The sequence below is a fragment of the Molothrus aeneus genome, chromosome 8, assembly GCF_037042795.1.
Source record: "Molothrus aeneus isolate 106 chromosome 8, BPBGC_Maene_1.0, whole genome shotgun sequence".
In the NCBI taxonomy this organism is placed as follows: domain Eukaryota; kingdom Metazoa; phylum Chordata; class Aves; order Passeriformes; family Icteridae; genus Molothrus; species Molothrus aeneus.
In genome coordinates, this window is record NC_089653.1 from 31,887,109 (window position 1) to 31,902,616 (window position 15,508).

The 15,508-nt window shown below is 37.9% G+C and overlaps 1 protein-coding gene across 1 annotated transcript; it reads left to right on the forward strand.

Moving 5' to 3' along the window:
• Window positions 1–239: 239 nt before the first annotated feature.
• Window positions 240–14,824, forward strand: LOC136559761 (disintegrin and metalloproteinase domain-containing protein 9-like). The gene is made up of 22 exons (XM_066555146.1): window positions 240–309; window positions 1,976–2,073; window positions 2,931–3,007; window positions 3,651–3,729; window positions 4,499–4,575; window positions 5,405–5,621; window positions 6,001–6,066; window positions 6,147–6,218; window positions 6,541–6,713; window positions 7,167–7,251; window positions 8,097–8,218; window positions 9,105–9,276; window positions 10,127–10,216; window positions 10,439–10,634; window positions 10,748–10,853; window positions 11,226–11,400; window positions 11,778–11,858; window positions 12,545–12,650; window positions 13,344–13,476; window positions 13,877–13,940; window positions 14,278–14,330; window positions 14,746–14,824. Exons 1-22 carry the CDS (start codon window positions 240–242, stop codon window positions 14,822–14,824), a joined length of 2,391 nt encoding a protein of 796 aa, XP_066411243.1.
• Window positions 14,825–15,508: the final 684 nt, after the last annotated feature.

Sequence of the window (15,508 nt, forward strand, 5' to 3'; positions counted from 1 at the left end):
CGGGACTCACCAATCAGCATTTAAGAATGTGCCACTTTTTATTTGCATTAGGCTGTCTGACCAGTTTTCTCACAAGCCTAGTGGATTAAATTTTACTTCCCATTTCCTCAGCAGAGATGCAGTATCAGAGAGCTTTTTCTCTTGTTTACCTTTGGAGCAGACGGTTCTCAGTCTTCTGGTTCCCTGCAGAGCAGCCAGAGCCAGCTCAGATGCTGCTGGAGTAGTTTCTCTGGGAAGTCATGTTAATGCACAGCTTCTTTTTGTTCACTTTTGGACTAATTTTTACTGGAAACCCTTTTCGGATAAAAGGTAAGCTTTCTTTTTTTATGTATTCAGAAAGTTTTCTCCAAGTCTGCTTGGACACTGATTGGAATGATGCACACCTTTGACACTGAGCCACAGCTCTCCCTGTGCAGCCCTGCTCATTGAGAGAATCCTGAAAAAGATTACAGATTGAAACTTTTTATAGTTGAGCTCTTTGTGGGTTTTTTTCCTCCTGGATATCGTAGGTATGTAAATCCATCATTTTCTGGTTGTGACAACTGCAGTTGCTGTCACTCTCACCAATAGTAGGGACAGTAGAAAAACATTTCTTCTTTGCTGATGTGAGGGAAATTCCTCCAATTTCATTGGAATTTTTCATTAATTCATCTCAATTTATGATTTGGCTTCACATTTTAGATTTAAGTGTAACACCTGAAATGTTTCTTAGAAAGTGGTATTTTTATGACGTGCATCAAAGACAGTTTCCTGCTTTCAGCTGTCAAAATTTGAATTGTTAAAAGACCATCTCCGTGGTTAGTTCAACATACACTTGAATAATGAAACAGAATGGATTTTGTGATTTAGGTAATAAAATTATTGAAGATTAAGAGCAAAATCACAACATGAAGTGCTGATATTCTTTTCAGACCAGTTTACTAATATCAGCTTCCACATTTTGATTGCAATTGCAGCCTGTATTTGTTAAACATATGCTACCTGCACCTGGCTTTTAAAAATCCTGATGCTATCTAACAGGTAGAGATCATCATTACACTGGAGAAACCTCCTCATTTTGAATGGCTGGTTGTGTGACTTTTTTGCAATTATGAATTCCTTTCACAGGAATGAGGAAGCTGAGGGTGACTTTGTACTACTGTAAATGTGAAGAAATCTCTTTGTTTCCTTATAAAAGAACAATTTAATAAGGAAGAAACCACTTCCATTGTTAAAACTCATATTATTGTTGATTCTGTTTAAAAGCAATGGTTGTGTCTCTGTTGATCAAACCAGTTGATGAGCAGACAAGAAAAAGAAAGATTAATTCAACTTCACACAATTTTTTAAAGTCACTGGAGATTGGTTTTGTCTTTATAAAGCCACTTACCTGAAACCAGATACTTGGCAGCCTTCTTATCTTTAGCTTCCTGCATTAGCATGTTGTTCTGGAGATAATTCTGATATCATGTAAAAGGCTACAAACCTTTTGCAGAGATCTGACTGTTGCTAGAACAAACAAAATGCAAGATTAGGCAATGGCAGGAGGCAGCGTGGTGAGCCATGTTTCCTAAGGAAGGGAAGGGAAGGGAGGGGGACAAATTGTATCCAGAGGACAACTAAAAGTATTCCTTATTCAGGACAATGGAAAAAGGAGAAGGCCAGCTGCACCAATTTCCTATGGTACATCAGGTTAAAAGTTAGGTTGGTCATGGAAGAAAAAATGATAAAGTCACAAAGTTAATAATCCAGAATATGAGAGAATTAAGATTTTGTTAAAATGCTTTGATAGTTTTTCTTTTTGTGCTCCAGAAGACCCCAGCTTTAATCAGAAGTAACTTTTTTCAAAGTCATTTTGATCATTCCTGAACTCTTCACTTTCTCCATTTCTGGCTGGATCAGAGTAGGTTTTGGCTATCACCACTGTGCAAGGGCCAACATAATGCCTCAACATAATCCTTTCTGATTCTTTACCAATTTCAAACTTTATTTTCAGGTGTATCCTCTGAACACACACCCAGACTTTCTACATTAGAAATAATCATTCCTCGAAGTCTGACAGGCAGAGAGAAACATCCCCCGTTTTCTCATGAGGTTTGTTGTTCTGATATTTTCTTTTTTTCTGATTGTTGCTGTTTTTCAAAACACTGTCCTTCATTACACACACACACAATGGATGGTATATAGAGATTTTTGTAATGAAATGTTCCCCACACTCACTCTTCTGATTCTTAGTGTTTTCAGCTAGTTTTAAGTAAATTTGTTCCCACAAAGGCCTGTGATTGTACTCTGAGTGCCTTCCAAACTTCTAATCCTGTTAATGACCTTGTAAAACAGAAGTGAGAAGGGACATGAAGAATATTTTTATTTCTTCTGAGTCAGATTAGATGTTGAACTTGAGCTAACATCCATGCTGTCCGGGTTCTGGTCTTTGGATAAGAACCAGAGGATTTCAGCCATGTGGCACCCAAAGGATAAAAATGGTCCCACAGGGTGGCACAGGTTAAGAGATGAATTAAAAGAGAAGCCTGAGCCTTAATTCTTCAGTTCTGAGGTAACTTACCTTTGTGCCAGATACTGAGTTCATTTACTGAAGTAACTGTTAATGAAACACCATTAGTCATCTTTGTGCAAACCAATTAGGGGATAAAAGACTGGGACTCGTTTATCTGATTTACATAAGGAGTGTCACAAAGCACGATGTGGTACTGAGCAAAGAGTGCATTCATGGACTGTGCCCTCCCCTCTAAATGAAAATATAGATTCATAGAATTTACACTTTACATAGGGGAGAATGTTCACTTTGCTGCTGAGAGTTTGAAATATGGAAGCCTGAGAGTTAGGAATCTTGTGGTTTTTTACTTAAAACTTAGACAGGAGTTGGGCTTCTCTTGTCAAGCAAAACATGGAATAATCACCTAATTAAGTGATATATTTTCTTTTGTTTTCAGGAGCATTCAGATGACAATCTTTCTTACTCAGTTAAAACCAGAAATGGAACATACCTCCTAAAGCTGAAGAAAAATAAGTATGTGATAGAGTGTTCTAAGGAATTGCCTTGTTTTGGGGTTAGTTGCATACAGAGAAGAATTTTTATACTGAAAAAATTCAGAAGAAACCACTTAAATGTCAGATTGTAGCAACTACGAAACAGCTCTGTTTAATACTGTTAAATATAGTGTCTCTGTTATGGTAATATCTTGTAAATAGAAGGGAATAAAAGTTTTTCTAGCTTTGAAGAAATTAATTTTGATTATTTTTTTATTAGCAGTGCAAGACAGAAAATTTCAGAAAATCCTTAAGAAAAATTAGAATTCAGTTAAATATTAGGTTTTTTATTAGTCAGAGGGGTTTTAGCTCTGTTGTATTTTAAGAAATGTTTCTGTTTCTCTTATTCCTCATTCCTGAGCCTGTAATAAACCAGGTCCTTATGCAACTGTGCTTGCTTAGATTCCTTTCTATGGATATTTTAGTTAAAATAAATAAGTTTCAAAATAACTTATTTTCCAAAAATTCCAGCTTGTTTTAAAGTATTTTGTTTCATGTGCTTGGATTTTAATAATAATTTAGCATTGAGTGTGCTGCTAACAGAATGTAGCACTTACCAGGACTCTTGACTTGTTTCTTGTTTCTAGACCATTAAAAGAGCTGTAGTTTATTTTTGTTTCCAGAAAACTTCTCAGTGACAACTTTAAGCTGTACACATATGGGGAAAATGGGAAACTGCAGGCAACACCATCCAAAAATGAGGTATTGTACATAATAAAATTTCCCCCTTGTGGCAGAATTTTTTCTGAAAAACCAGGGGAGCCAAGAAAAAATAGATTTGCTGGGAATGAGACTTTTGTGAGTTTTCACAGTGGAGCATTTCTGTTTAACAGCTACCAGTGATCTAAAGATGAAGTCCATGAGGCACTGGGCTGTTTGTGGGGTGCAGCACCCCTGTTCCCCAAGGTGTGAAAGGATTTGCAAGCAGATTATGCCAAGTCTGAATTTGAGCCCCTTTGCATAATATGCAATTTAAAGTACAGTGGCAGCATCAAAGCTCTGGAGTTTTTCAATCCTGTATCAAACAAACCTCCTTATAAATACTTCTAAATTTAATTTCATCTTAAACTGCACGTGAGCTCAGTGAGACTTAATTGGGTGGTTGTGCATGAAAGATCTTCTCAGAGCAGTTCTTAAGCAAGATGAGTAATGTAGATTAACAATATAAAATATTTTATAATTTTATAAAAATTCTATTAAAAATTTATAAAAAATATAAAATATGTTGATGGGTTAAACTAAAAAGTTGGCTGTGTTCTAGAACCAAGGGGCCAAAGGCTACTTTAGATACTCATGTCAAGGGATAATCTCCTCCAAGAAGGTCAGGATTACTTTCAAGTAGGGAGCTCTGTAAATTTCTAACAGCCAGCCCTGATGTCGTGCAAATAATATGGTTAGTTAGAAAATAAGTTTGCAGTCGAAGGCAGCCACCTTGTTGTGTCACTAATTGTGTGGGTTTGTTGCATTTCAGACACACTGTTATTATCATGGCACTGTTGAAGGAATTGCTGACTCCACACTTGCTCTTAGCATATGTGATGGCCTTAGGTATTTCCTCTTCCTATTTTTTTTAAATATTTCACCCTTTGATGAAGCTGAAACTCATTATAGGTTTTATGGTTTCCCTCAATTCCCACTTTTTTCCTCTTTTCCAAAATTCCTTCACAGAAAAAAAGATGAGAGAAATTGTAATAAATTTAGGGAGAAACTGGGCATGACCTGAGGCTTCCAGTACTTGATGTGAATGTTGTGACCAGAGATACCTTTGTAGAAAAAAAAAAACTTATCTTGATGGAGCTTTTGTTGAACTTAAAACACTCCTGCAAACAACTTTGTCTGATGAATGGGCACCTTTCAAAAGACAAACCATTTCCATGAAAAAATTTGGTCCAAATTTGAACTGGTTTTTGTGTTTCAAATACAATAAAATCACAAATGGGATAAAATTCACCCATGTAACTTTCAGGTGAAGTTTCACAGAGAGATGTCACTCACAATAAATCAGGACATAATGTGGCAATTCTTTAAATGAGTAGAGATAAGGGCTGAAAGGGACCCTTTGCATCAGCTCTGTACCCACAATCCAGACTCATTTACTAACATTTTACTAACAATAGTAACATTTACTATTGGCTTCATTATCTTTTTTTTTTCTTCCTTTTCTAACTGATTCAAGAAGATCACACTTGTTGAGTATTTTAAATAAGTTCTGTTTTGTCTTTTTTTGGGGCGTTTGAACTTACCCCCATATTAATATAATTTCAAATAATAATTTCTTTCAACATAGTGTCTAAGTATCCAGCTGTTATTCATTCACCTAGTCATAACCACAAGGGAAAAACTATGAAATAATGTTTCATTCTATTATGATTGTTAGGGGAATTCTCTACATTGGAGGCAAATGGTACGGAATGGAGCCCCTCAACACATCCAGCACATTTGAACATGTGCTTTATGAATTGGAAGATGAGCAGGGTATCCCCTTCCACTGTGGGGTTCTGAATGGCAGCCTGGAGCATGAGATGGTTGTGAAGCAGCCTGTGAAATACACATTTTCATCAAACAGTACCTCCAGCAGGGACAGGCTCCTCAGGGTAAATATATTTCTGTTTCTCCCTTGAGCTGCAGTCCAAGGCATCTCCAGGGCTCTTGCTGGTGGGATTGGCCTGGCAGGACATTTCCTTGTGCCTTCATTTCCATGGACACCAATCTGGTGGGAGCCCTGCTGAGGAAATCCTGGAGCAGAAGATCAGCACAGTGGGGATCTCACCCAGCAGAGTCTGGCCAGGACAGCTGTGGGCAGGACATGAAATGCACAAGCTGCCATTCAGCTCATGCATCCCAGTGTCTGACCTGCTGTGAATTACTGACACAGAGATGTTTGTGGGGTAATCTGACACAAATTGAGGCCACGTTACAAAATGCAACATTGCAAACTCATTATGTTAATTTGCTGTGCTTTCTCATTTGCAGGAGAAGCGAGCTGTCCTGCCCCAGAAAAGCTATGTAGAGTTATATGTGGTCGTGGATCACAACAGGGTAATTATATCATCCAACACTAAATACATTTCATTCTTTTGCTAATTTTTCTTCTCTGACATTGCTGTGGTATTTTACAGTTTTTGCTGAAGAATTCTGATCCTGCTGCAGTGCAAAAGGAAACAGTGGAGCTGATTAATTATGTTGATGGGGTAGGTCAGAAAGGTCTCCTGGATTCAGTAGTTTCTATTTTATGATAGTGTTCAGAAGAGCAGCTTTCTTTAGGTACTTTCATAAAATAGAGTGTTTTCAGTTATATTTAATTTTATATTCTAAATATTTTTATTCAGTTTGCAATTTATAAATAATTTATACTTCACTTATAATTACAATTATCATAGATTGAGTTTCAAAGAAACTGAAGTTATGTCTTGGTCACTATGTTCAGCTTATTGTTTACTCAGCAGTAATGAAGTCATCTTTCAGAATTCCATCAGAACAGCTGAGGGACATTAATTATCATTTTTATTTCAGATGTATAGTGCATTAAACATCCAGATTGTTTTGGTTGGATTAGAGATTTGGACAGATGCCAACCACATATCTGTGATGGATGGTTCAGCTGGGGATGTGCTGAGTAGATTTGTTTCTTGGAGACAGAAAGATCTTCTGAAGCGCTCAAGGAATGACGTTGCTCACCTCATAATGTAAGTTTGCATTCAGTGGCAAAACCAGCCATGCTGTCAGTGCTAATCTATATGATTTGGGGCTTGTATATTCATTAAAATATACTTGGAGTAAAATTCTCTGCACTTCCAAAATGGTTTTACCTGGAAAAATTACAAGAAAGTATAACAGATTCTTAAGAGTTAATCAGCTCCAGGGTCAGGGTGACCTCCAGAGGTCCCTTCCCTCCTTAGCCTTTCTGTAATTGAGTGCACTGACACAGAAGACTTAAGTGATTGATCATTATTTTCAAGTTCTTATTCAGATATTCATTATTAATTAGAATAAAACCCTGCTGTGGTGCTAAATTCCTTCTTGACTCCAGGAAGACCAAATTTTGCCTTGCAATATTTCCAACTTATCAGTGTCTTTTAGTAGAAATCATGAACTTTGAACCCACCTCTAAGACCACCTCCAAACTGCTCTTGTTGCAGAGGGAGAAGCTCTTTCAGTGGATCCATTGGAATGGCTTTTGTGGGCACTGTGTGCTCACATGTCCAGGGAGGGTCAATCAGCACTGTGAGTACATCATCATTTGGGTATGGAAGAATCTGGTCCTTGACCTACTTGATCAAATCACCCTGGTCGTGGAGTTGGTTGATTTCTTTCATGGAGTTTCTTAAGTAAAGACTTGTGCATATTTTACACCATTTTTTTAAAGTACTTCCCAATTTCTTTGTCAAATTCCAGCCCATTTGGCTCATTGAATCTTCAACAAATTCTTTTGGCCATCTTGTGTGATTCATCAGACTCAATATTGCATAAGCTCATCCTTATAGCACTGAAGTTTATAACCACACAGGTTGGGATGGGAATGCAACTACAAAATAATCTTTAAATAGAAAGTGAACACTGTAGTCTCAAGTGTCTGGAATTCCTCACAATAGCACTGTAAACAGGCAAAAAAAATTTAAAATTAGTACAAAACTAATTTTTTTCTCCACCCTTGGGGCAGAACCAGTAACTGCAGAGGTTCCTGTCCTTAAAGTATGGATGCCACAACATTGTGGACAATCTCAGAAGCAGACTCTGGTCTTTATCAGTACATTTGTTGTTGAAGGCTCTTTGAAATCAATGCCTAACAGTGTTAAAATAGAATAGAATCACAGAATAAAACCTCCAGTGATGATCCAGACCAGCTGCCAACTTATTATCCAGAATGTGATCCTCAGGGAAGGAGTGGCAGAATCTGGCCCTACCTGAAAATAAAGTGACAAATTTTCAGTCCTTGCTGCTTTCACCTTACAATACAATTTGGTATTCTGCCTTCACAGTCCTTGAGAGCTTTGTGGTGGGAGTAAATCACTGGGTACAAACAGTATTTTCCATAGTTTCACTGTTTTAAACTTGATTCTCTTTATTAGCTGAATCATGACAAAATGTTACGGCATGCCACAGTAGTGGCACATGAGCTGGGGCACAATCTGGGAATGAAACATGATGACAAGAGGTGTCCTGCAAACTATATCATGCACAGCACAGATAAGTAAGATTTTCACTTATTTCATTTTAATAATTTATTTTGTTTGCAGTGACTATGTCTTACAAGCTGTGAAGCTCCTGTGAATCTGGAAGATTCTGGAAGATTCACAGGATGGGGAACTGTTTGAATTAGTGGATGGGGAGTTGTTTGAAAAATTTGATCCCAGAGGTGGAGTCACTGACTTAGTATTTGACATAATTTTAATTTATATGAAATTTCATCTGTTTTCTGACCCAATCATTCTTTATTTGTAACATTCCTATGAACATATTTGGACTTAATTATTTTTTTAATAATAGTGTGTTGCTGGAGTTTTTTTCACCCTGTTGAGAATGCTTTCCATGTACTCATGGGTTTGTGCAAATATGCAACAAATTATTTAACAGTTAATTTTAAAAAAACCTTCTTGGCTTATGTTTCCTTCAGTTCATTTATTCTTTGGCTTCCCCTTAAGAGAAAAAGATCATAATATTTTATTTATCCCCAGTTGTATTAATAATCAGGGTAACTGAACAGTGGACAAAACTACTCTAGGAAGGAGCATTCCTCAGTTCTTAGGGACTCCAAGTTAAGATGAATGTTTTCCTGAGAATATTTTTTAATCAAACATTTTTAGACTCAGTATAGAATTTCTAAGGCCTGTTTCATACAGGACACCAGAATAGATAATCTGATGGTCTCTGGCCTCTAAAAGCATTCATATTATAATAGTACTTTAAACTTTTGGTACTGCACTTTAATGCAAAGCAAAATAAAAATTAACTGGTTTATGATCTCCTAGCATTATTAAATACAATATTTATTATGGAACAACGATATTTTAGGAGCTTGAGTTGTATGTTCTCCTGTAAGCAAAATATTTATAATAATACAATATTGTCCTTTCCAGTGGATCCAGGAATTTCAGCACCTGTAGTGCTGATGATTTTGAGGCCTTTATTCTAAGTGGAGGAGGAAACTGCCTTAGAAATCCTCCCAAAACAAGTAATGTGTACAAAGAACCTGTCTGTGGTAATAATGTGGTCGATAAAAATGAAGAATGTGACTGTGGCAAACCACAGGTAATGCATCAAATTGAGATGGATACTTGTATTATATTATATTATATTATATTATATTATATTATATTATATTATATTATATTATATTATATTATATTATATTATATTATATTATATTATATTATATTATATTATATTATATTATATTATATATCGTATATTTATTACATCATATTGTTCTATATAATACTGGCCTAATTGCATTATTATCTGAGGAGTTTTCTTTGTAATTTTGCATTTTTGCAAGCAATATAAAAATAAATATTAGTAAAAGTTTAAAATCATGCTTTAATTTTGATGTGGACTCAGTTAAGGGCTGTTGGACTCCACAGAATATTCAGGCACTGCTGAGAAAGAAGTGAAATTCTTGGGTGTGGGACACCACTGGGTTTTGTGCTGGTTTTAGCATTATGGATATTTCTGTTCCAGGACAGAGACTGTTTATCTATAGAACATGTACATCTTTGTTAACTGCAACCCTTCAACTTTGCCTGCACAAAATGACTTTTAAGAGTCACATTTGCATTGTCAAAATGTCCCTCCAAGAATGGGAGATATTGGCTCATTCTTCACAGGGTAAAAGTGTCTCAAAAAAGGCAGCAATAAACCAAAAGGCTGCCAGCAAGCCCTGGTTCCATTGGCATCCCTGTGCCACAACCCATCCAAACAGGTGTTTTTCTGCTGACTTGTACAGATAAAACACAGCAGCAGTGTCTGCTGGTTCTTTTTACAGCAGGAGAATGTGAGAATCTGACACAGTTATTTAAACTTTGGCTTGTCCATCCACATGGACTGGTGAATGCTTTCCTGGGTGTATAAATAAAACACTATTCCCTTTCAATGTTCTCAGGAATGCTCCAACCCCTGCTGTGATGCTGCCACCTGCAAACTCACACCTGGCTCACAGTGTGCTCAAGGACTGTGCTGCAAAAACTGCAAGGTGGGCAATGCTTTATTAAACTAAATTGTCACCGTTCACTGGGATTTTTTTTATGTTTGAAAAGAGTTCTCCTAGTTATCTTGACATATTTTCAAATTACATTCACCAGTAAGAGAGCATGTAAGAAGAGAATTTTGCTTATAAATGTTCCCAGTTGTTTTTGTTTCACTCTAGAACTTCCTCTGTTGCAATACTGAAAGTGTTCTCCCTCTCTGGTCTTAGTTTAAAGTGGCAGGAGCAGAGTGCAGAGCAAAACAAGATGTCTGTGATCTCCCTGAGTACTGCAATGGAAGCACTGCCTACTGCCCAGATGATGTTTACATCATGAATGGTCACCCATGCAGCAACAGCAAGGCTTATTGCTACTATGGAGTGTGCCAGAGCTTTGATTCACAGTGTGAATCTATCTATGGCAAAGGTAGGGTTGGCATTTGCTGTAAACCCATTTGTGGGTTCCTGATAGACATTTCCAATTTTTCTTCCTGGTATTTTTCAGACACCTTACTGAGATTCACTAATTTTTTTGTACAGGGGCACGGAAAGCACCTGATATATGCTTTGAAAAAGCAAATATTAAAGGAGATAGGTTTGGAAACTGTGGGATGAAAGGTGGAGTGTACAAGAAATGCCCTGTCCAGTAAGTTAATAAAAATAAAAGCTAACCTTAAAATCCTCATGTAAAAAAAATATATTTGTTACAAAGCCTTAAAGTGAGAGATTTAAAAGAATATTTTTTTAAATGCAAGCTAAAAAGTTGGAATGAATTTGCACTGATCCTGATTTTAATGCAAACTAAAAAGTTGGAATGGATTTGCACTGATCCTGATTTTAATACAAGCTAAAAAGTTGGAATGGATTTGCACTGATCCTGATTTTAATACAAGCTAAAAAGTTGGAATGGATTTGCGCTGATCCTGATTTTAATACAAGCTAAAAAGTTGGAATGGATTACCCTGATCCTGATTTTTACCTGTCCACCTTGTCTCAGAGTATCCTTCATTCCAAACAGGCACAGTCTGTGTGGGAAGCTGCAGTGCACCTCTGTCAGTCTCCAGAACCTCCCAGCCTGGAGCGTTGTCAATAACGCGTCCGGGGTTTTGTGCTGGTCCTCTGACTTTGACCTAGGATCAGATATCCCTGATCCTGCCCAAGTTCATGATGGCACAGCCTGTGGAGAGAACAAGGTAAGAGGAACCATGGCAGCCTGACAGAATATATTCCAGGTGGAAGGTTCTGAACTTCCAAAAACATTCCCTGGCTCTCTTGTTCATATGCCATAACACAATAAAAATCTTTTGGGATTAATACATGCAAGCAATTAATTAGCTCTTAAAAAAACTGGGGTGCTACATTATCAGTCATTCAAATTACTCTATCAAATACTCCATTACTGCATTCACAGAGTTAAGCAAACCTGAGACAAAGTTATAGAATTCTGAAATACCGAATGTTGTATCAGTCCTTTTTCTTAACATGTAAGTGAAAGCTGCAGACAGTATATTTATAAAAGGATGGGGTTTTTAAAGTTTTGTGTTTGCAAGACACTAATTATTTGTTGCAGGCCTGTTTAGGTTGTGAATGTCTTGATGCAAGATTTCTGGGCTACAGCTGTGATGTAAAGCAGAAGTGTAATAATAATGGGGTGAGTAGATGGTGCTTTGTGTCCTGTTTCTAGACTGTGCAAATTCCCTGCTTTTAAGCAATAACCAAGCAGGTGGCTTTGCTTTTTCCTGATCTTTATTAAAAGTTAAATCCACTTTTTTTTACCTGTAATTTGCCAGAACGCTGCAAACCCCTTAGGACTAACATTGAGAGGCATTTTGTCTGAATTTCCCAAGGGATTTTTTTTTGATATTACTGAGCTGGTGAATTGCAAAAGGAAAACATTCCTTTGAGGATGACAGTCTGGTAATTCCTGATTTGTATATGTCTCTGTGAAAAATCAAAATGGAGTCCAGAGGTTGTAAAACTGAGGTTTCTGGGCTGTGATTAGTTGCAGGCAGATAACACAAATGTTAACTTCGAGAGAATTACCACGGGGTATCAGAATCCCTCAGTGGTTTGGGCTGTTATGGAGGGGCAGAGCTTATTCCCAGTTAATATTTCATGTATTTCCATGCAATACTATGCAGTATTTTTTATTTCCACATGCAATTCCATGCATGGAACTCCAAATCCATGCCAAAGTTTTGAGTGGACGCTCTCAGGGAGGTGTTGTTTGACTAATGAGGTGTTGTTTGACTAATCCCTGTGTTTGGGCTGTAGGGGTGTGACAGCTCTGGGGGCTGTCCCTGCCTGACTCACGAGTCCCTCTTGTTTGAGCTGTAGGTGTGTAACAACAACGGGAACTGCCACTGCAATCCGGGATGGGCCCCTCCTTTCTGTAACCAGTCTGGCTACGGCGGCAGCGTTGACAGTGGCCCAGCTCACAGAGGTAGGACACTGAAACTGGCCCTCATTCTGCCCCAGGGGCTGAGAAAATAATCTACTAATAACATAAAAATAATCTACTAATGACAAAGAAATAATCTACTAATAGCATAAAAAATCTACTAATAGCATACTAATGTTTTTTCTATTGCATGACATCCAAATCATGGACTGACTTGAAGAACAAACATTATTATTTGATAATGAAGTAGCTTTTGCTGGCCTTTACACACAAAATGTCTTCCATCTCTTTGTCTAAAAGCAAAGTTCATAATCCATAGTTTTCTGAGGAAAATCTGTGTTACTTTCTGCAGAACTTTGTTGAATTTTACTAAATTTGTACTTTGGGAAAGGGAAAAATTGTTTTGTATTTATTAAAAGTTTAGGAAGGCAAAGCAAACATGCAGAGCACTTGTGGTAAGCAAATACAAAACAAATTTGTCTGCTTCAGAATTATTGAAAACGTTTTATGGAAAAGGAAAAACGTTGCATATACATAGAGTGGGTAAGGCAGAAAGAACTTGTAATACCACAAAGCCAAATCCTACTTTTCTGATTGCAACATGTTATAAATTTCAGTGAAGTTGTTAATTCTATTCTGCAACAATTTGAAAATTGTACTGTTTAAAACAAAAAAAAAGATTTTTATAGCTTTTAAAAGATTTAAAATTCTATCATTTCAATTCTTTTCCCCTAGATACATCACTTCGGGATGGGCTGCTGATTTTCTTCCTCCTGGTGCTGCCTGTAGCCATCCTCATTGCAGTAGCAGTATTTAAACGTGATGCAATAAGGAGAAAACTTTGCAGGAAAAGCAGAGGACAGCACAGGTATTTCCCTTCTCACAGGTGGTAATCCAGCATGAGAGTGTGCCCCAGGTCAGTGCAGCAAGGCTTCACCTACACAAACTATTCCACACCTCCTAAAGGACAAGCCTGCCCTGCTAATAGCAGCAGTGGGGAATTTACCAGCCCATCCCCTGCTCCTTGGAAGTGCAATCCAGACACTCCACTTGTCTGTTCTCAAGCATTTTTTCCCAAATCCATGGCACTTTCCTAATTTTTGTTGATAATTGAATTGTATGGATGCAGGAGCAGAGCATATTGAAATTGCCTGTCAAGTCCAGAACAGGATGGACTCAAAGGAGAACCCAGAGCTCTGAGCTGTAGCTGTGTCCTTGGAAAATGCTGCATCCCTGAAGGATTCCTGATGATGTGGTTTCTGTTTCAGGGATAGCAATGGGCAGGAACCAAAGCAAGGCAACAGAGCAAGTCATGAAACAGGAAATAATCAGGTAAAATTGATGGAGACTTGGATTATTTCATGTTGGGTAATCCAGACTGCACAGTGTCTTTTCTCCAACACAGCTGATCATGATTTTGTGACTTTCTGATACCTTGAAACCACCTCTGTTATTTCTTAGGTCAAACACTGGGGTTGCTGCTTAGCCAGGCTGTGGGTCTAGTTCTTATAAAACTGAATAAAAATTATCAAAACAAAATGTTGCAAGAGAATATGAAGAAAGCCCCAGCAAATGAGAGCCAGTTCTAAAATGACATTAGCTCAATACTGAAGAATTACCTACACTTTGTGTTTTCTGCTAAACTGATTTTCTGCAATGTTTTTTCCAGCCTGCTGCATCAAGTCACAATATTTTTACCATATTGCATTTTCCTGGTACAAGGTTTGTAGTGTTTAAAACCTTCTTCACTTCATCTTCCCTAAGTTTTTGGTGCTGTAAGTGAAGTTATTGATGTCCTGTGTCCTGCTTAGGGGAATTTTTTCATGTAGAATTATGAAATGGATTTAAGATTAGATTAGATTTAATTAATAAATTAAATTCAAATTAATTAAATTAATTAATATATTAATTCGATTTAATTAATAGATTTGTCATGCAGCATCAAGCATAGGTTGATTAAAGGCTTGAAGGAAAAATGTTGGCATAAACACAGGTAAATGCTGCAAGGGAGAGGAAGGGGCAGAGAGCATTGGGTGGAAATTATAGAAACTGCTTAAAAATGGTAAAGAACCAGTTTGGAAATGTCAGGTGTCTCAAGTCATGAAATACTAAACCCAATGTGTTTCCCACACTTCAGGCAGGCAGTCCAAACCCAGCCTCCTGCAGCTTCCTCAGGACCTCGACGACCCCCAGTCCCACCTAGACCAGTTGTCTGAGATGTTTCTTGGGAGCCCTCAACCAATTCTGACAGAAAACTGGCCTGAAATACAAATGAAAGGATTTCAGTGCTCCAGTGCTCTCCTTGTGCAGCCAAAATGCCTTTGGGAAGCAGGTCCCTCCTGGCCCCTGGGTGCCCAGGGGCTCTGAGGACAGATTGGTGACACCCCAGAGTTTTGCTCCTTGCTGCTGGCTGTGTTTGTGCCTCCTCTACCTCACCTTTTACAAACCAGACCCTGAAGTTCAACATGCACAGGAGTGAACCTGGGGGAGTGCCAGAGAACAGGACTCTGGCACTGCTGCCTCCCTCTCAGGCCACAGAGAAATGAATTCTGCTGTTCACAGACATCAGTCAAAGATGGGACAGCTGCACTTTACCTCCTGGGCTCTCCTGTCCTCAGGACATTGCCAGGAGCTCAGGGTCTGCAGAGCCAGGTTTGGGGACAGTCCCACCTGTGTCTTGGTTGGGAAAGCCAGGTGTCTAAGGAAGGCAGGAGCCTCCCCTTGAAATGGAGAATGTAAACCCCCTCCCTCCAAATTGTTATAAATTTTAAATTAAGGGGCTCTCAGGCAAAAATATGGCAGCAGGAATAACAGTTTTTTGCTAGGGAAGAAAATACAAAGATAAAATAAACAATGCAGTAAACTAAAACAGCACTGACAGAGTCAGAACAGAACCTGAC

What these genes read in the sequence shown, in the direction of transcription:
- LOC136559761 (XM_066555146.1), top strand. Translation starts at nt 240, where the DNA reads ATGTTAATGCACAGCTTCTTTTTGTTCACTTTTGGACTAATTTTTACT. An exon ending in TACAAGAAATGCCCTGTCCA is followed by an intron (nt 10,854 to 11,225) that starts GTAAGTTAATAA and finishes CATTCCAAACAG; the next exon opens with GCACAGTCTGTGTGGGAAGC. An exon ending in CAGCCTGTGGAGAGAACAAG is followed by an intron (nt 11,401 to 11,777) that starts GTAAGAGGAACC and finishes TATTTGTTGCAG; the next exon opens with GCCTGTTTAGGTTGTGAATG.